Genomic DNA, 21872 nt, shown 5'->3' on the forward strand with positions numbered 1-21872 from the left:
GCTGGACTACAAAGAAGAAGAATACTTTGAAAACATCATTCAAAATTTAGTATTTACCCAGAAGAAAAGGTTGAAAAAGCTTAGAGAAAAGGTGGACAAAGAGGAGTAAGTATTTAAAAACACTGTGTATAGTCTTTCACCCAGTTTCCATGGGAGCTACTTAAGAGGGTAATTGGTGATGAAGTAATGGCCTTCCTTCTGCACTTTTTCCGCCATGAGGAGGGCAGGTGAGAGGGCACTGCTCATTTCTTAAAGGCCAGACCTACATTAGTAAGGACGGCAAAGAAATGGAGAGATGGTGCAGAAGGTTAAGTATTCTGGAGTAGCTCTAGTCTCGTCCCATAGCCCCTGGACTGGATTAAGTGGACTCCTGCAGAACAGCTTTTTATAAATTCATCTGAAACATTAAATTAATCCCTGAGGATTTTCCTTCTCTTGCTCGGAGACTGCATGAGAAAAAAGAAAGGATGATTAAGTGAAGACGAGCAAGAATTTATTCCAGAAATGTATTCCTGCTCTGAATTAAAATATTATATATTACTATATATGGAATGTAGATGTACCAAAGACTGAGATGGCACATCTCCTAGCTGTCCTGGCTACTCTTCCTGTTTGAAACAGATCAGAAAAATTACTTTGGTCACCATATGACATGCTAACTCTGCACAACTGTTCACTTGAATAAGGGCTACAGAGCTGGACTTCTGTTGAGGAGAGGCTATCAGAACTAGCATTGTATGGTCTAAAAAAGGAAAGACTGAGGGAAGAGCTGTTGCTGTCTTCAGCTACATAATGGGAGGAGATACAGAGATGCCTGATTCTTCTTGAAGTTGCACAGAGATAGGACAAGTGAGAAGAGACAAAAGCTTGAACACATGAATTCTGACTAGATGTTAAGAAAACCTTTTCACCCTGTCATGAAAGACTCAGAAAGGCTGTGAGATCTCCATGTCTCCGTCCTTGGAGATACTGAAACCTTGAATGGACAAGCCACCTTGTTCTTGTAAGTGTGTATTAATCAGGAGTAACTACTGTAAGTTTAATTGCATTCAAAGTTTACCTAAAGTGAGCCTAGAAGTATCAGCCACAATTGATAATCCTCTGATAGTTATCATTTATTCTGCAAATTAATTCTCACTTAAGCAAGCAATAGCCACTGTTACAATACTTTGCATAGTGTATGACTGGCATATGCAATAGTTATCAAATAGATAATTTCTCACAGAAATTAATTTCACTCAGAGAGCACGGAGCCAGGAAACACAACTTCTGCTGTGTAAGGCCCAGCTATTTTATTTTGTAGAGCCAGTATCTCATTTTCTCCAACATCTTTTCTGAAATATTATTAAATGTGTACACCAGTGAACCACATCAAAACGCTAGCCCTGCTTCTGATTCAATGAATTCCATTAGGTGATCAGTGATGAGAGCCAGCAAAATTGTGAACTGGGGGGAGAGGAAGGGGGTGAGAGTTAAAGTGGACCCAAAAGCAAGAGAGCTTGCATCAAGGAAAGTAGATATTACATAAAGCATATGACTATGAATAAAACCACGCCTCTGCCACAAGAGCTCATGATGATCTTTGTCTTTACCTTCATTGCTAAAGAAATTGTGTTAAGGAAAAATTATAATCGCCTCAGATCTGCTACTTCTAATGCACTGGTATTTGAGATAGCTGGATGTGTGACAATGATAGGTGACACAGAAATCCTTTTAAGTAAGCAGTCTTAAAATAAGTTGCATTATCCCCAAATGTTTATATACCCCTGTAACCTCAGGTTCTATGTTTCGGTTTCTTTATTTGGGAAGTTTTGCCTGGACAGTGCTGCAGTGTGAGTGGAAATAGAAACAGAAACTAAGTATCATTGTTAATCAGTTTGAGTAACAAAGGGAAAGGGCTACAGAAATGATTAGGGGACTGGAGTGCCTCACATGCAACCAGAGGCCAAGCGCACTGGGGTGTTGCACTTGACAATCTCCAGTTCCAACCTCAGTTATTCTTTGATTCTGTTACTCAGTTTCTGGGTTTGTTCCAGTAATCATTAACTCTGCCACTAAGAACTGAAATTCTAACATTTATTCTTCTGTTGTTACTAGGTGGATAAGTGGAGCTGCTGTTGTCAATGCCTTTTATTCAGCAAGTCGAAATCAGATAGGTAAGGTTTACCAGCTTACTAACTGGATACAGATTTAATGTATTTATTTATACATTAAAGTATAAATAATGTATGTATTTTTAAAATCAGGAAGTAAAGCAATATTAATACAGGGGTTGCAGAGTAGCTTCAGCACAGCAAAATCGGAGGTTTCATTCATAGTGTTTTCATCTTGGCTTGAATGGCTTGAGATTCAGCCATGCAAACAACAGCATTCTGGATTAGTGAGATTAACAATCAAGCAAATTTGGTGGGCCCAGTCTTTTCTTTTTAAGGGATGAAGAGGGAGTATGCACCACTTTTACCTGGCTTACAGAAAAGTCACACAGCTTCCTGCCATAGAGTACACATGGCTTCCATTCCTTATAGTCCCTTCACAGTCTCTTTGTACAAGCTTCTTCAGTATGGCTTTGGAATGATGCTCAATTTCACCCTGCTGGTTAATAAATACACTAGTTTATTGGCTGAACTGCTCAGAATCCTGTAACGTATCACATGAAAGGCCAGAATTACACTTTGCTTTCCATAAAGATAATTGTGGAGTGTGAGACAAGTCTAAAACAACTTATATTATCAAGGCAACAAACGTTCTGCCTTTGATGATGAAGTAACACTGAATTATCGCTGCAAAACCCAGCTTATTCTCAGTTTTTATTTCCTCATTTCCAGCACTTGTCCATATGTAGCTGTAAGATCCAGTGCTCAGCAGACAAGACTCCAGTGATCAGCTTCACGTAAGCTGTGCTGAGCAAACTTTGTCCCATGTGGCAGGAGACCAAGAGCTCACGAGTCACTCACTGCTTCTGGAGCACACGGTCACCAGTCCAGAGCTGCTTAAAGTCTTAGGCATACAGAGAGCCTACATGGCTCTATCACCACCTTCTTTATGCAAAAATAATCATGACAACTAGAATAAAATATTGGGCTCAATGAAACAAGCATTTCCCAAAAGTCAGAATTGACTCACCACTTCAAGAACTAATTATGAACCAAAGCATATCAGAGCTCCATACTAGTATTACTTTAAGTAGTCCCATTTAAATTGCAAGTCTTAACTCTTAGCTATCATAAATGCAAAGTAAGTCCTGACATACACTCTTACGAGAAATATGGCTTGAGAAAAGTTTAAGGAATTCTGAGGCATCCTTAATTGCTGTTTTTAAGATTTAAAGCCTGCCAGATGACTTCAAGTTCACTGCTGATGTGGCATTTAATTCTGCTTCTTCTGCAGTGGAAAAGAATGAAAATGAAAACCTGGTAGATTAAACCAAGGAAAAAATTAAGAGAAAAGTTCATTACAGTGAAATAGGTTTTGTAATGCTTTTGGGTAGAAGCATTTCTAATGTCAGCCTACCCAAAACTATCTATGATTAAAAATAAGAGAGAAGGCATTAAAATGCTTTTAAAGACACTAAAAAAAAAAAAAAAAATCCATTTTAGCTAAAGATTAGAACATGGAAGCAATGAGCATTTTGTGAACCATACCAGCTCTCTTCACAGTGCTGCAAGAGCCACAAAGAGTTGTCAGCATTAATTATGCCTCACAATATTTCTGTCAGATCTGTTCTGCAAGTACTGCTATTTTCTACCTTTCATACATTGCAGTGTCCTTTCTAAGCCATTAGTGAGGCACTGTAATCCACACATAACTCCTGAAAATAATTCTCGAAAAAATGGAAAAAATGAAAAAATGGAAAAATAAAAATAATTAAAAAAACCCCAAACAACAACAACAAAAAAGCCAAACCAAACAAAAGCCAAAACCAAACAAACAACAAAATATCCTTGTCCTGCCGGGCTCTGCACAGAAATGAAACAATATTATTTCTTGTTTATTTATGGACTCCAAAGAAAACATTTGGAGGAGACATTATTTTCATTGCCAGGGGTGAAATTGCCACTTCTTCTCAGCCTTCAGTAATGGCTTCTGATATAATCCCACTTCTTTTACCAAATGAACCATTAAAGCAAGGTGAAAAATATCAGCTACTATCTTCCCCTGGGTTCTTTTAACACTAGTGTCAAAAGTAGTGTCACTGATCTGCATGACTGCCACTACCAGACAGACTCCAGCAGCAGCAGTGATCTGAAGCTTCACTTTGGGACCAAGTCTCTTATTACATTGCAAAAAAAGCACTCCCTGCTGTTCAGTCTGCAAGTACAGGTACACTAAGCCAAGTGGATGCAATTTTCTTTCAAGTTTATCAGGGTATGTTTAAAACAGCATCCTAAAAATTTCACAGGTGGTGTTCTCTGTGTAAAAACAAAGTTCTGCAAGTGCAGAAATTTAAGGAAAGAGCAGCAGGTTTATAATGGAAGACATCAACAAACTAAGCCAAGCTTTCCAAAAGGATTATTCCTTTTTAATTATTTTTGACCCCACTGAAGAATTGAGGAAGATAAAAAAAAAAATAAAGTCCTGCAGGCCTAGATTTTCAGGTTTTACAGAGTCAGGGGATCCATTAAGCAGATTTCTGTAAGTATGATCCCGCCTTCTACTAGTCACCTGTGTCTTTGAAATAGCTTGAACTTTCAGAATGACAGAGAGCACTGTTCTGAGCACAGTGGGACTGCATCACTTTCAGCCTTACCATCACACAAGCAAGAATGAGGAGGCACAGAGAAAACTCCTTGTATTTGTGCAGTCAATAGCAGAACAAAAGAATAGAGTCCACTACAGATGGTGCTGTTTGCACAGGAATTCAGCCTACAACACTCACCTATTTTTAGGCTTCATGTCATGATAACTTGCAAGATCCATGTAATTTTCCAGTTAACCCAAGCTGCTTTGGCTTTGCAGTGGACTGTAAAGGTAAAACATGAAATAAGCATTGTGAAATCCAAGACAGACTTCAGAGAGACAAAACCACGTTGACTTAACTAACCAGCACTGCTTGGTTAAGGATGGCAAGATGGTGCAGTTTGAACAGAAGATAAAGCTAAGCAAGCAGTTAGCTCAGTACTCAACATTTAGCTCAAAAATCTGCTCAGAAGGTTTTGTTTAAAACAGCTTTGTTCGATGATTTGTAGAAAAGGAATCATGATGTGGGAGACTGAAACTGGTGGTTAATATGAGCCACAAATTCTTACCTCATCCTTTAACTATGGCATGCCACAGGATAATTAAAGCAGTGTGATCTTTAGTGATGTCTGAATTAGCTTAGTATTATGCTTTTAAAGAAAAAAAAAAAAACAACAAAACCTCTGAAGAGGAGTTCTGTGCATGATGCACAGGAAATTTAGAACTCCGTTATTACACTTTAACATGGTCTGATCTTCACTGTTCCATCAGCAGCACTGATCATCAGAAACCCACTCAACCTGAGAAATATTAGCAAAACTGCTGCTAGTAAGGTGGGCCACTATGTGTTCCTTTAGGTGCCAATTACCTGACCCACCAGCAGGTATGCAAAACTGAACTGCCCCGCACTTCCAGCTGTTTGGGATACTGTGCAAGACTGCCAGCACTGGTAAAGGCATTACTGTTCTCAAACACATATAGGAAGAAGAGCAGCATAGCTTTTTTTCTGTCCATGACTGCACAGACTGAGGGAAATACTGCATGCCTTTTCCTGCCTTGAATATTCACAAAGCTGAGAAGTACCATCTGCCCTTTAGATCCCTAAGGAGCTGCACTTCTTTAAATCTCAGCGTGAAATGTATCCTACTGTGGGAGGAATGCCTATCCAGTACAGATCTATATTGTGTAACAGAAGTCACAGAATATATTGTTTCCAGAAGGGTTGAGTTAAAAATAAATAACATCTATGAGTTCTGACATTTTACTCTAAAAATAGATGAAGTGATAGAGTATTAATTAAACTAAACTGAAAGTCCCAGGGAACTGTCTGCCTCCAGAGAGGGAAGATGGTTCCCTGGTTTCAAGCAAAAGACAGACTGACATCCAAGCAAGCCACAGTTGTAATATTCAAGGCCACCAGGATCTGGATGTAGGACTCCAAGTAAACATCTTGCTAGCAGTAATCTCCGGAAAGAACAGCATTCCGATGCTGGGCACTCCAGGTATTGCTCTGTTTTGCCAGTCTTCAAAATAGCCCACCACACAGTACAACATTTATACTCTTCTTTACTGCCAGTACTTCCCGATAGTAACATCCAAACATTTGGATATTTAATTCCATGAAGAGCTAACATTGTAACAGGATTACTGTGACTGTAGGCAGCAGTTTACACATGACAGCAGAAACATGTTTTTCCTAGCCTGTTTATTATTTTAGATTTTCCCATGCTTCTTTCTCCTCTTCTAAGAAAGCGCTAGAACTGTACTGGATCTATGCTAAAATGCAAGAAGTATCTGTTTTCTTTCTTTTTGTGTGTGAAAACTCATCTAATTACTTGTTTTTGTTCAAGTTTTGTAGAGTTGCATACATCTCATTCAGAGTGAGAGTGAGAATTAACACTTTATACTGCTGCAGCAGGCTGAAGGGAAGAGGCCTGCATGAGATATAAAGTGTAACTGAGTAATTTATATAATTCATTTATAAAAAGATCACAATTGCAAGATGATTTCTTTGTTACTATTCTGTTTCTTAAAAGCCTAGAAAAATGAGCACAGAAGTGGGTGAAAAGAACTGCTTTGTTCCAGTTCTTTCATTGCCAACTTGGCCTATTTTTGTTGATTCTAGTGGGAGTTACTGATATTTCCCATGGAAGAATAAAGTCCTCTCTCTGAGGTTGATTTGTATGAGGACAATTATAAAGTAATTTATTCTTCTAGGGGAACACTCTTACACTTTTCATGATGTTGTGAAATTTATTTAGTAATGATACAGGAGTCTGAGATGGTAAGTGCTGTAAACTGGAAAAGTAAACTGCTTTTTTGCAAAATAAAATAGTTAACACAGACAAAGTAAAAGCTGATCATGATTTTGCAGGTGTCTGAAGAGGGGAGTGGTTCCGCTGAGCTGTGCCCACTATACCACAGCCATTACCCTGTGTCAGTTCACCTACTCCTGGTGGTATATCTGAGGGAAGAATACGACTTTGGTTCAAGCCCATAAAAATTGTCTGTTCACACTGCACACACAGGATAATAAGGCAGGGCCTTAACTGTGATGTGGGTTCTTTTGCAGTCTTTCCAGCTGGCATTTTGCAGCCCCCTTTCTTCAGTGCATCCCAACCCAGATCTCTGAATTATGGTGGCATAGGCATGGTCATCGGTCATGAAATCACACATGGTTTTGATGACAATGGTAAGGCTCTTATAATTTTTTACATGCATTAGTGCTTAATCATTCCAAAGATCAGAAAAAGTGAAGATGAACTTTCCATATTTAAGACCAAATCTGGATTTCTGAGTCTTTATGGTATTGTTCTCCATGATGATTCCACAAAAGCATAATCCAAAGAATCCCGCAGACACTCCTGTAAAATGCTAGGCTGCAGCAACTGCCTAAGATGTGGGCTTGTGGCACACAAGGGCTTTTAAATTAGTTGCTGGTCACTTGCTTTTCCCAAAGGCTACATCAAAAACCATCACAAGCCACAAATTAATTGTGGACAGGGAGCATCACTATGCTGGTAGAGACATGAACTCACGGGTCTAGCCATGAGACGTGCTGCTCAGCCACACTGTTAATTTCTAGACCTGCACAATGGTCAATCCAGCATTGAGCAACAGGTCAGAACTATACCAGGCTTCCTAAGAGAACCTTAATACCACCTGCAGATTCCATCTGAATTTGTTTGGTTTTTCTCCTCTACTGAAATATAACCCTCTTAGCAAAGAAAAACCCCAACCAACCAAAACCAAAAACCACCCTAAAAAAACCCTACCATCTGTTTACTTGCTACCCTTCTTACTGGATCAAACCGCTCTTTTCCTGTGTACATAATTCTGTTAACATACTATTACAGGCAGAAATTTCAATGAGAATGGAGACCTTGTAGACTGGTGGACTGAAGAATCAGCACACAATTTTAAGGAGCTATCCCAGTGTATGGTGTACCAGTATGGAAACTTCTCATGGGACCTAGCAGGTGGACAGCATGTATGTCATACTTATTTGTAACTACCAAAATTATTTTTAATGAGGAAGCATGAAATCTTATGTCCGAAACATGCAAACCCTTATTTACATGAATGCTGTCTTAGCTTATGGCCAGTACTGTCATGCCTACACCAAAAAGGAAAAAAAATAAAAATAAAAATTGACAGTAAACAAATAAAGAAAGAAAAGAAGGGAGAGGGGAGACAAAACAGATTGTTAAAATTAAAGGTAGTGGTAAAAATGTCACACATACCCTGACTGTTTTGACAGAGGCAGGGCTTATCATTACAAACAAGTAGCAGTCCTTTCTAGGCCTTTGCCTAGAAGCCTTTCTGGGCCTTCAAATGCTCTTATGCTCTTTTTTAATTCCACAAAAGGAACAGGGCAGGGGGAAAGAAACTTTGAACTGCATTTCCACAAAACTTCATGCACAAATAATATATATCCTCAACAAAACCAAACCTGCTTGCTGCTTTCCTTCACTCAAAACTTTCCTGCTCTTTCCCCCAAAGAACAGTCTGTACTACAGAGCTAAAAGGTCTGAAAAGAATCAGGGTATGGCAGGAGAGGAAGAGGTGGTCTGCAGATTTAGGAGGCAGGCAGTCTAAATGTGACTGCATTTATTGCACTCCGTGCAGTTAACATCAGTAGGCATTCAGTGTATGTCCGGAAGACCAAATTTAATGAGAACAGTTAGCAGGATCAGTCTATTCTGTGTCCCAACAAGATCAATATTCCTTTTAACTCACTGAAGCAGGTGACAGTGATACAATTACACATACTGATCAGCAGATCGGTCCCTTCCTAGGAAATGCAAGCTGCAAAACTGCCACTGGAAGGAGACAGCCCTGCATACGTAACACAGCACTTCACAGCATATCATTTCAGGGGTCTCCAAATACTCTGCTAATGCACCTACATTGTGTCTTTTATCATCTACAGACAGTTTAATCATCTTCACAGTGCTTCCACCCTGCTCCCATAGAGATTTTACTGTCCCAGGCTGGCAGTGCACCTACTTCAGAACTACAGAGAGCAGATTTGTACCACTATTATTACTACCTGAGCTGCCATCACTGGCAACTGAGGTACATCCTGCACACCAGTTCAGTACTTAGTTCACAGTCCTACATCTTTCACACAGCTAGTGACATGACAAGTGAGTGTCAGCCCCTGCATCACTGGTGCTCAGGAAAGGTAGTAAAGCAGTTTATGACAGGAGCTGCGTTGCACTGTGGAAAACTACTTACTACTTTTAACATCCACCTTGTTTATTTTGGACATCAGTGGATAATGCCACATGAAGCACTGAACCGTGCCACCAGCTGTTCTTCTGTAAAGAACAAAATTTCTCTTGGATGAGATCTCCGACAGTTAAAGTGATGAAAGAGAAGACACAAGAAACTATTTCTCTGACTACTACTGTCTGGGTTTTTAGAGGCTGAGAATATTTTCTGTCATACAGAGTAGAGAAAAGATAAAACTTCCAGCCCTTAGGTTTTCCTGATCTGTGTGTTAAACCGTTAAGACTTATAGACAAGCCAGTAAAACTTGAATACATTAACATACTTTTCTGCCATTTTTTCCACACATTGAGTTCAATCTAATGACAATTCCAGGTTTTGCAACTCTGAATATCATAGCCCAGTATCTTGGGCTAAAGGGTAAAAATATGGCTTTTTAAAAAAATTAAATTGCAGACTCTCCATTACCAAAGCATCATCATCTTTAATGACACTTCACTGACACTTTACTGACTTAATACTGTACCAGCTAAATAGGTATCTTCTATGTATCTTGCTACCTAACTTGCCTAATACACAAATACTTCCTAGCAGATTTGCTGACAGCTGCTACCTGATCATTTCAGCTATTTGGACTTTGGATTTTAATATGCAGACTATACAGACAGATTCTGTCCACTTCCTCTAACTGGAACTGTAGTAAGAAACTAAGCGTTAAAAATATGATAAAAAATAGGAAGACTGAATGAATGACTAAGCATCAGAAAACCTGGGTAAAAGGTATATGAGAGCCTTGAAAGTTGCCTGTAGGGGAAGGAGGAGGATAAGGGAAAACAACAGTATCTACACAGATTTTGAGACAAGAGAGGCAAAGACTCTTCAGAGATGTTCACATAATCTTCTGCTAAAACTTCAAATTTTATGTGAATTTTTGCCTTTCAAAAGTGGGAAGGGAAAAAATAAATTTAAAACAAAAAAAAAAAAAAAAAAACAAAAAAAAAACAACAACCCAACTCACAAACCTGACATTACAGGCCTTGGATAAGCTCTTCTTTTCAGAAATGTGTACTTTTTCCTTTTTGTTTTACAGCTGAGTGGAATCAATACACTAGGAGAAAACATTGCTGATAATGGGGGTATTAGACAAGCATATAAGGTAAGAAGTACTCTTTTCTAATTTTAGCTGAAATCATCATATATTAAGAAAATTAATTGCAGAGCCTTTGAAGAAGAAACATTTTTGTGTTAGGGACAGGACTGTACCTACTGCATCATCAAGGCATGGTTTAAGACTATTGACCAGCTATTGTGTTTCTTTCTTCCTATTATTTCAGGATACATGCTACCTGTTCCTAGTGTTTTCTTTTTCAGCTGACTTCTGTTGTTTTCCATTTGTGAATAACAAATGTGTAGCATGAAAACATTTAATGAATCACACTTGGACCATCACCTAACTGCTCTGATGATACTGAGCAGCTGTCTGCCTCTGGCTATCTGTCTTCACCAGCTCTTTTTATGTCACAAAGGAGAGAATTACTTTCTTCTGATCCATAAACAGTCTCTGTCTACATGAAACACTATTCACTGTTCAAAAACTGTTCAAAATATTCTGTACAAGTGACTTAGGTCCCCTGTACAGGTATCCAAAGATACCAGTGACATCTGGAGTCCCAGTGCTAAGCCTTCTGTGGAAGCTTGCATGCTTTTTGGCTTTCCTTTCATCTGAAAAACTCAGCTCCTTAGAGTGGCCAGCTTTAACACTGAAAGCAAAAGCAGCAGGGGTCTTCTGTTTGTGACTATGAGTTGGGAGGCAAAAAGCAAGTCAGCTTCTCTATGAACTTTTCCTGTTACCTGCAAACCTGGTGGTTGCAGGCTTTAACAACATGATCCTCCCTCTCCTTCCCCGAACACCTTGTTCTAAGGCAAAAATATTCAGCACTTGACAACCAGAGCGCTCTCATTCCTCAGCAAAGTGCTGCTGGGATGCACAGGCACATGCACACTTCTCAAAGTTACCATCACAGCTTCTGCAAAGGATGGCCATCAGCAACACTTAATTTACTAGAAATACACACATTTGAGGGCAAATACAATTATTAGTAAGAGTCTAAAGAATGACTTGGAAGCATAAAAGAGGTGTCAGTAGGGCATATTAGATTAATCTAATCTTCAGTTACTGGAACACTTACGCATTTAAAAAACCCCAACAGTACAAGTCCACGAAAAGGGGGCACTCTTTTTGAAAGGAAAAGAGAGCAGCCAGAAAAAAAAAAAAAAGGTCAGAAGTATTACAAAAAAAGATTTTCATAACTATTATTATATCATATGAATATTAAAAAAGGGTCCAAAAGGAATCCTGAGAGGCCATCTAGTCATCCCACCCCCACCTCCTAGCAGGTAGAATCAACCATTTCTGTATCATTCAGACATACCGTATGAGCAGTTCTGCTACCTCTTCTTACTCCCTGAGTGCCATCGTGTCTTTCAACAGTGGAAATGGAGCAATCTGCTCCTTTCTTTTCTGTGACCTTTTTCATATTTGAAGACTGCTACATACTTGAAAGCCCAGACTTCTCTTCTTCAGACTAAACAAACCCAATTCCTTCAATCTTTCCTCATAGGTCATGTTTGCTAGACCTCTGCTCAGTCTTGCTGCTTTCTTCTGGCCTCTCTCCAGTTGGTCTACATCTTTCTTAAAAGTGCAGTGCCCAAAACTGGACAGAGGGCTCCAGCTGAGACCTGGCCAATACCAAACAGCATAGAAGGATACTTCATAAGACACTTCTGTTTATACATGCCACTTGCCTTTTGTGTGATACTGTGGCAGTGTTGGCTCTTGTTCAGCTTGTTTTCCACTAAAAACTTCCAAGCCTTTTCAGTAGACCTGTTAACCACTTATTCCTCAACTTGAACTTGTATGTACAGTTGATTGGCTTGCCTCGTATTGTAGATTGGCACTGACTTTAGTCATAACATTTCTCCAGTTTGTTAGCATCTTTCTATCAGTAATGATATACTAACAACACATTGTTTGGCACATAGCCTTCATAAGAAACATGAAAGCAATTGTTCTTACTGTGGAAAGCTTTTAAAATCTTCTGCAATTTGCTTTAAAACAAAATCACAGTGAAAAATCTACTTTTCATAATGCAACATTAGAGATTGATAAAATTCATGTCTTCTCCCTGAAGAATCAGTTTTGTGCTAGTAATATTGAATTCCAGAGCTCCGCATTGTGTACAGGGAAAGCAAATCTTACCATAAGTATAGTATTTTAGACTGTAAGTCAATAGTTGTGGGGGAAAAAAAATACACTTATGTGATAAAACATTTGGAAGAAGAACAAACTGTAAACAGGCAGCAAATACCTGCCTGTAGAATCAGAGACTAGAATAATTGTTTGCCACAGCTGCAGCTTTTACTCCAGATCTCTCAGGTGTAATGCAAAGAAGAAGGGGAAGAGAAAAAGATGAACAAGTAGGGGAGGAATGAATCCCACCTGGATTGTCTTGGAGATTATTTGTGCCTCCCTGAGCAGAGGCAGGCTGGCCTGCCCAGCCAAGTCACTCAGCCAGGGATACACACACAGGGAATCCCCAAATCATGCGAGATGCCACAGGTAGACTCATTTTGGGACTGTGCCTTAGAAAGCAGCACAGCAGCATGCATTTCCATGTGGAGGAACATAAGGAGAGTAACTGGTAGCAATGCCTGACCCACAGGAGACAAAGCTGCTGCTGGTGAGTCTTCGTACTGACAGCTTGGAACCCCAGCAGCTGGGAGGCTGGTTTAGCACAGAGCTTGCCACCTACCCCTCAGCTGATGTCAGAAAAATCACAATTATTTCTGTTATAGAACATATTCTACTCTTTAAAGACAGAAGCACCTTGCTTTATGCAGTCATTTATTAACCCTATGAAAGAATTTGCTAGATAAATATGTAACAGTCCAGTGGAATTTAATACATTAATTTTTATAAAGCTCACTGAAAAGTAGCATAAACTGTCAGTAGCTGCTGTATTTCAGAACACAACTATCCTCCTTTGCATTCTTAATTTCTTCCCCTGTAAACAGATGGGTAATTATGCAAAAATCTTGTTATTCCAAGTGTACTCATCTTACTGAAATTATTCCATTAGCCTTGGGTTTTTTTGCTACAATAAATTGCCACCTTTAGGCCTGTTTCTCTAACTATGTATTCCAATATAATTCAGGCAGCTTCACTAAACCTGCTGTAGAACAGCACTGTAAGGCACATCCAATGGGAAAGCTTCCTTGATTCAGTCAGGCTGCTGTTATCACAGTAGTAAGAAATGTCCCTCTCATTTCCTGCTTAAAAGGTGGCACGTGGCGAGATGGATGGCCAAGGTATTCCATGAAGAAGTATGTCAAAGAATGTTCCTCCTTGTCATAATTTCATTTTGACTGTCCGTGCTGGAAATTGTTAACATTTCTACTCGATTCATTCTACAGGCCTATGAAAACTTTGTGGAAAAGCATGGAAAAGAAAAACTTCTTCCTGGTCTTGAAATGAACCACAAACAGCTGTTTTTTGTGAACTTTGCACAGGTATTCTATACTTCTTGACTGAAGACTTTGAAAATCACTTGAAGGTACAGTTTAACAGTAAATTGGAAAGAACAGGCTGACCATAGTTTTACTAAGAGCTGGCAGAGTTGCTAAGATGGGCAGTGTTCACTATGAAGTAGAGAAAATAAATTACTGTTAGGTAATTTTTGTCATCCCTAGATACATTAATTCAGCCACAAAACGAGAGCAGGTCTCTTCCTGGACAATCTTATGGCTAACAAATGCTTTTCTTTGTTATGTGTTTAGGTATGGTGTGGAACATACAGACCAGAATATGCTGTGAATTCCATCAAAACTGACGTGCACAGCCCAGGCAAATTCAGGTCAGCACACACAATAATCTTCAGTGCACTTCCTAGGTGCAAGACAGCTTTCAGCTATAGAATTTAAAAAACTTTGCACAAAAAGCTAGGGTGCACTTACCAGGGTAGATTTAGGCATGCACACATATACAGACACAACACACTGGAGGTGGTTAAGAGAAAGACAGATAGTCTGTGTCATCTGATGGATGAACTTCCATCCTTCAGTAACGTCGCAGGAAAAGTCTCAAGTTAATCTGTGAAGTGCAAGGATTTTACTCTTCCAAGCATGGAAAAAAAATTCATCTTCTTTTAAACAGCAACACTAACATGAGATAAAACGACCTTCTGTTAATGGCCTTTGCCATCTACAGCTAGAAAGACATTCTTCTGTTCCAGAGTGGAATGGCCTGTCTTTGCTATTACGTTGACAGCGTTTCTCAGAGTATCTATTGCAGCCCAGGCCTGGAGCTCCACTGTGTCACAGGTGTTATACAAGGTCACCATCTGCTCCGTCTTGCAAGAGGAACAGAAGTGGGTTTTAGGTGGAAGATCACTGCCCCTCAATCAGCCACAAGCCCGATACTGTGATGCAATAAGCAGATTTGTATTTTCTGCCTTGTGTACTCAGCCAGCCTTCCCACGGAGAGGCGGGCTCAAGTTCAGTAGAGTCATGCAGGGAACTTGGCTGATCAGGGTGGAAGTCTTTGGGCCAGACTAGGACCTTTTCTTTTTAACTGAAATCACAGCAACCTACCCATCAGTTGTGTAACAAAGTTTTTTACTTTACTAAATTGGCTTGGTCAAATGCCATGAGATCAAGTGATAATGTAGACATCACAGCATCTGTTTGCTTTGGAAGGCTGTGTCATCTCCAGGATTTCTGTACACAATAGCAAATTTCTCTCCTGGTACTATTAATTCCCATATCTTTCTTTCAATGGCTTTTCAGAATTATTTTGTTTATCCCACATACCCAAATATTTAGTGAAAGCAGCAACTGTTCCTTCAATTGCTACTTGACTGGCATTTCACCGTGGGTGGTTTCTGTACTATCTTGAGATTCCTCCTGGAGACAGTTTATGCCTCAAGTCCCACCCCTCAGCACCCGGGGTTGTAAGGCTGACGAGGTTCCTCAGAACTGTGTCTCCTATTTGTGTTTCACATTTGTGCAAGTCACAAGCCCTTAGAAATCCAGCATCTTTGTGTAACTGGATTTGCATGTATCTTGGATATATTACATCACGTATTGTTCCGTTTTTACATCAGTATGAACAGCTATAAACTTCATACACAAGTATTAATGAGAAACCATATTAACATTTTTAGAACTGAAGTAATTTTCAGGTGAGGCCTCCTTAAGAGCTCTAAAATAGAAAGCATTTCAGTACAAGACATACACACAAAATTACTGCCTGATGACATACTATTTAAATGACACAACAGCTCCCACTGTGTCTTTTTTATTATTTGGGGGTTGGAGTGGGGGTTTTTTGTCATTTAACACCAGCTACACTGACTGCATGCTATTTCTCCTTACAGGCAGGATAGGCAGCTCTTCATAAACATGGTTAACTGCACAGTACAAATTTAGTTTATGGGCTAACAACTCTGAATACTGGACACGTAGAATCTCTTGTCCACTGGATAAATAAGAAGTTAACAGAAAGATGCCTTAGACTGAATAATCATCAAAGATAGGTGGAAGAGAATCTGTATCTGAGTGTTAACATGCAAAATTAAAACAGAGCAAGTATAACAGATACAGGTCAAGCCTTGCTTATGTACCAAATCCTGGTAGTTCTGGGGCTGTTAGTAAATGAAGCAGGACTCTTATTCCACCACTAGTTTATCCATTTCTTATTAACAACTCTGAGTTTTATTACACCCAAAATACTTTTTGCTTTGTCTGGCAAAATCCCATTTTAGCAGTTCTGGTCCTTAAGAGCAGTGAAGCGCTGCTATGCCACTGAAACGCACAACTTGCTTTGTAATCATTTTTCTGTGCTGTCTCCTCCTGTTTCGCTGCTGGTTCCCAAGACCAGCTAGTAGGTCATCTCGCTTTTGGCCTTGTAGAGATAGGCAAATTGTTGCAGATGTCAGCTGCTTAACCTCAGCTTCTGTAGATGCTGCCTGGTTCTTTTAAATCTAATGACTGAGGTTATTCACAGAACAATCACAAATTACTCAAAGAAATGGTTCTTCAAATAATTCCTGGTCCAGAGTCAATACACATCAGTACCTCCACTTGACATATGAAGCAGAAATAGTTGTTCTGCAGAGGTATGTACATGCTGTATTTCCATGGAAGGAATGAACAACTCAATACATTGACATATGTTCACAATTATGCATTTAAAAACTGCTTTGGCTAGAATGTCCTCATATTCACTTGAAAGCTGTTCTTTGTATGAGTTTTTTCCTGGAAACTCATTCACTGGAACAATTGTGAAGAATGCTCAGAGAAGCAGTGTGATCTCAGTTGAAACATGATTGGTATAAAAATGTAAATGAACATTTACTGAGAAGTTACACTGCAGTCTTCTACCTCAGGGCCTTGCTTTCCCTTTACTAAGCAACTTGACAGGAAAACATAGGTGAAAGAATTCTCAGTGTAAACCAACAATAAGCAATAAACCTGTTCTGAGTAAAATAAAGAGGATTTCTGTGAGAGCCAGTAACAAAGAAAGGACAGGTCCTGTTCTTTGGGGGGGGGGGGGGGAAGTGGGTCAACAGGGACCATACAAACTGAAAAGAGAAAATACAGGCGCTGCTTGAGATGAAATGGAAGCAATAGTCAGAGTTCAGAAATGCAGGCATTTCCCACAGTATTTTGAGGTGATGTGCAACAACAAAAAGTTTCCAGATGTGACTCGTCTTGTTTGTTTTAAACAAAGGAAAGCAACAATTACAAGATGTTGTTTTGTTTTAAAGGGTCATAGGATCATTGCAGAACTCTCCAGAGTTTTCTGAAGCCTTTTCATGCACCAACAGAAATTACATGGATCCTGCTAAAAAGTGCCGTGTTTGGTGACAGAACTGTAAGCCTTTCATCTCGAGAAGCTTTCCAGAACAGAAATTTTGAACTTATTTTGAGAAGATGAAGAGAACTGAGCAGAATATGCTAAAGTACTCACTGTAATTCTTAGTAAACAGGCAAACCAACAAAATCACACCCCAAAACATCAAATAAAGAACTAATGCCAATGCAGCAATTAGCTGCTCTAGCTGACTGGCTGCTTTTCCTAACACTGAACCTCGCAGAATCTAAGTCACTGGACAGCATACAGTACCATTCACTTGTAATAAACCTGGTCCCCACTGACCAGTGGCTTTTTAGCTTTGTTTTAAAATGTCAAAATGTAACACGTTATCTCCCAAAGGTCGGTGAATGTGTATTTCTCATCAGGCATAGGGAGGAAATATTAAGTAACCCTGTTTTAGACATCAAAACATGATAGTAGCAGCTTATATCCTGTCAGACTTTGTACCCCTGCTGTTATGATAGATCTATTCTACCAAATATTATTTTTACTTGAAACCATTTACACAAGAGGAGTCCAAAGACCTGCTGTACTTAAGTAACTCACTAATTATTCCAGTGTGTACTACCTGAAGTCACTATTTACAACAGATTATTTACTGCTTTCCAGCCAAACTGCAGGTAATTGTAGGTAACTGTAGGTAATTTATTAATTTTTGAACATATAATCTGTAAGATTGCAATCAAAGACCCTTTCACAGTTTTCTAAGCTTTTTCTTGCTTTCTCTGAATTTTGTCTTTTTTAAAGTTTCTAGTAATGTATAAATCATAGTTTTTATATTTAAATCCAAGCTACACTTTTGACTTAAAGCATTGTAATATATTTTATCAGTGGCTGCACAGAACTGGGAAATTTGAGTAAAGCATGGTATCAGGCAATAATATAGGTCTATAAAACTGAGCTCTCCAATGGAGTACACCAATGTTCAAGTTTTCAGGCTGACTTTCTCAGTGTATAGGGTCTGATCCTGCACAATATTTGTACATGTTCTGATCGATGTCAGTCCTCACATCAGTGAAGCTGCACAAGTGATTGCAAGAATCAGAAGGAGCTTTAAGTAAGAAGGTAAAAGGCTTTAAATCTGCAGTGATATGTATTAAACATCCTCATGCAGATTGCAAAGGAACTTACTGCTTTGTATATCAAAGCAAACATTTCCAAAAATAAGTACCAGATACCTCAGATGACTGCTACAATAGGTGTATTTAAAAACCTATGTTCCTTTTAGCTTTCCGACTTTGTCATCTGATCAAAACATTTTGATAATAAACTGAAATTATGAGCCAATTTCAATGTGTGTTCTTTAAAAAAAAAAAAAAATCCCCTCTGCAAATACATTTCTGTACTCACCCTGAGCACCGCACCTCAGCATCTGTAACAAGCAACACAAGGACAATTTACATCATATTCTTCTAGTTTACAAGTAGATGTCAGTAGGTTATTTAGTACCTATGGAAATCACACCAGACTTGACTGCAGAAAGCTTTCTGTTCCAGGACTTTCTTGCCACAGTATGAGCAAGTCAGTCCTGACCACTAAAGAGAGGCAGAGTGAAAACCAGCAGAACTAAAAACAAAACTGAAGGACATGCCACTCACTGCAGCATTGATGTTTTCTGCTTCTTCAGTTCCACATTTAAACACTCCTGGATTTCACAGGAGTAGCTCAAGTTGTGTACAAAGGCACTGGTCCATTCTAGCATTTCCATGAGCCTGGCATGAGGCACCTGTGAATTCAGTAAATTGCCAGACTCATTGCCGAAAGTTTTAAAACCAGTAAAGATGGTATCACTGACACAAACGCTGCATTGATAAAGTGTGTTTTCCATCAATTTTACCTACCTTGGCTACACTGGCTAAGAAAATGTAGTTGGTTTACTGAGAAAATGCTTACAATCAAGTTGGCAGGAACACTGAAGGATTTGTGACAATATGTAGAAAAAAAGATAGTGCCTTATGAAGTGTGAATCAGTGTGTGTTTGTTAGTGCTCAAAACCAGAAAGAGTGAAAAACGGCACACAAAAAAAAACAAACAAAAACCAACCAAACAAACAAACAAAAAAGAAAACAAAACACACACAAAACCCCAACAGTATTACCTCAACAGAAGGCAAGGAATTTCTGGAAAAAGACAGTATTCCATACATAAAAGAAATAAAAGTCTGTTAACACCTGATGAGTATTTAAATTGATATTGATTTGTGGATGAATATAGGCTATCTCCTCCATTCAGAATCCTACAATTCCCTTGCCTTTGATAGTTTTATTCCTGGTTTTCCTTTTCCAGCTACTTAAGTCACCTTCCTTCTGTATTGTCTTAGAGAAATAAATCCCTGGCCAATAACCATACAATTACATAACCCATCTGCAGTGTTTCTTACTCATTTCCTGCCCACTTAAACTGTAACTTCTCCCTCCGCTGTATTCTTCTTTAAATACACTCATACAAGTTTGGGCACTCCCAAGATAACAGCCGTTATTTTGCAAGCTGGTTTTGCAGAGCCATTTCCAGCTTTTGCCTGCACGGAGGCTGCTACAAGTCGCGCAGGATTTACACTCATCAGCTTCGGGGCGGGAGAGGTCATCAAGGGAGGGTTACAGCCCCTCTCCTCAAAAGCTTGGTCAGGCTGCCCTTATCATACCCTGCCTACCCCCCAAGAGCTCTGAAGTTCTGAGGAGAGCATCAAAATCTGAAGGGAAGAGCTGGTATGTGCCCGATTTCCTTCTCATTACACATTTTGCATTTTTTCATCTTGGCTGAAATGTCACTTCAGCTTTTTGCTTTATCACAACATCCTTGTTAAGACCAATGAAATGTACATGGGGAAAAAAACACCTACAGGCATGAAAAAAAATAATTTAACAGCTCTATGATATATTTCCTTGCAAGAAAGGACAGTTACTCGAAAGTCTAATGAACAGCGAGACTGAGCTATAGCAGGAATCAGTCAGTAAATTTCTGCATTTGTTTATACTTCTGAAGAAAACCCCCCATTCCATTTTACCTAACACCAAATTATAAACAACTTACAGTATCCCTGTCAGCTTCCTTAAAAATCTAAAGAGTCAGTCACTATAGTTCTATGGATGTCTTTTGGTTGTTTCAGTTGACTTAACTTGACTTTCCACAGCAGCTGACTGACAAAACCTTGGGGACTACATAAAATACACATAAATACTGACATTGGTCAATTAATTGGTAAGGCATTAATGAAACAGGTACCAAACGTACATAACACACAACCACCACTAAATAATTCATCTGAGTACTGCTGAGGTGCCATGATTCAAAGTAAACCAGCTTCACTCCAGCCACAGGGCCCTTGTGCCATAGACCAGTGTCTGGACTCAGCCCATGGAAAAGCTCCAAGGGTGAGGATGCTGCTAAGAATAACCCTCAGAGATTTCTGCTTCTGGACAAGTGACTCCTTAACCACTACTTCTTAGCCAAGTGTTAATGTATTTTCCTACATATGTACATATGCTACATTCACTTCTTCCCCACCCACCCCCACTTTTGAACATCCCAGTTTCAGATACTGAATCATGGGCATTTACGTTAGCTCCAAAACATAAAAGACCTGAGTTTTCTCAATCTTTTGCAACACTTGGTGGAAAAACACAGTACAGCAAGAAATAGGCAAGACACGGCACATACTGTGTTCAGGAGCCACAATGGATTCACACATGTTCCATAACATTTTTCAGAGAGCTCTTCACCCATATGGCTTATGAGTAACAATTGTCCAATAAAGGATTTTCCCCAGCATTGTGCTTAACCAACAAAGAAAAGTGTCAGCAGAGGTAAGAACTAAGGTGATTCAATCCCACTTCCTACAGGCTGCACTTGGAATCAGAACTCTGGCACTTGGTCCTGTCTCTTGATCATTCAGATCAGGCTGTGCTTCACTCTCTGCATGTGCCCCAAGGCTTCCTTCCAATGCAAAATGAGGCATGAAGGCAGCAACACACAGTTGGAACCCACCCCGGTACCTCAGTCCTTTTCTCAAAGAGCATTACTGGTTAATCATGGTCATAGTTTGTTCTTTCCAAACTTTAGCACCACCAAATCCTAGATAAGCTCACAGTTTAAGTAAGGACACGTTCCAATTCAAAGGTTGCCATACCTCATTTCAATTCTCACAGGGACTGAATGTCTTGATGCTAATCCTTTACCTTAAAAATCACCCTTCATTCATGGCAAATTCAGATGAAAACAAGAAGATAACAAAAAAAACCCAACTCCATATATGGACATCAGATGAAAGGTTTGTCAGACAAAGATGTCCAGAAATAAAACTAAGGCCATAGAAAGGAGACTTTTTCCCTACTGCATAGTTCAGCTACTGACCCAAAGGATCCTTTAGTTTCCTAGCACAGCAGTGACCCTTGCGTTAACCTTCCAGGAAAAGCCAAGCGCTGGGGATCCATAATGCATCCAGATTCCTTGGGTGTATGTGTCCCGTCCCTGTGTCCACACCCCCCCCCCCCCCCCGCTCCTTCTCCTGGACTCCTTCCTTTTTAAC

The 21872-nt window shown here is 39.4% G+C and overlaps 1 protein-coding gene across 2 annotated transcripts in view; it reads left to right on the forward strand.

The window, feature by feature from the left end:
- Positions 1-18634, forward strand: part of MME (membrane metalloendopeptidase) — a 45285-nt gene extending 26651 nt beyond the window's left edge. For both annotated transcript variants that reach the window (XM_062603431.1, XM_062603432.1), the window contains exons 16-23: positions 2-105; positions 2098-2156; positions 7250-7369; positions 8034-8167; positions 10502-10567; positions 13885-13980; positions 14248-14324; positions 17238-18634. In XM_062603431.1, the coding sequence (XP_062459415.1) occupies positions 2-105; positions 2098-2156; positions 7250-7369; positions 8034-8167; positions 10502-10567; positions 13885-13980; positions 14248-14324; positions 17238-17337 (756 nt within the window). In that variant the 3' untranslated portion in view covers positions 17338-18634. The remainder of the gene's footprint in view (position 1; positions 106-2097; positions 2157-7249; positions 7370-8033; positions 8168-10501; positions 10568-13884; positions 13981-14247; positions 14325-17237) is intronic.
- Positions 18635-21872: the final 3238 nt, after the last annotated feature.

This window comes from Pezoporus occidentalis, unplaced genomic scaffold (genome assembly GCF_034315485.1).
Source record: "Pezoporus occidentalis ecotype Australia unplaced genomic scaffold, CSIRO_AGI_Poc_V1 ctg8, whole genome shotgun sequence".
Taxonomy (NCBI): Eukaryota; Metazoa; Chordata; class Aves; order Psittaciformes; family Psittacidae; genus Pezoporus; species Pezoporus occidentalis.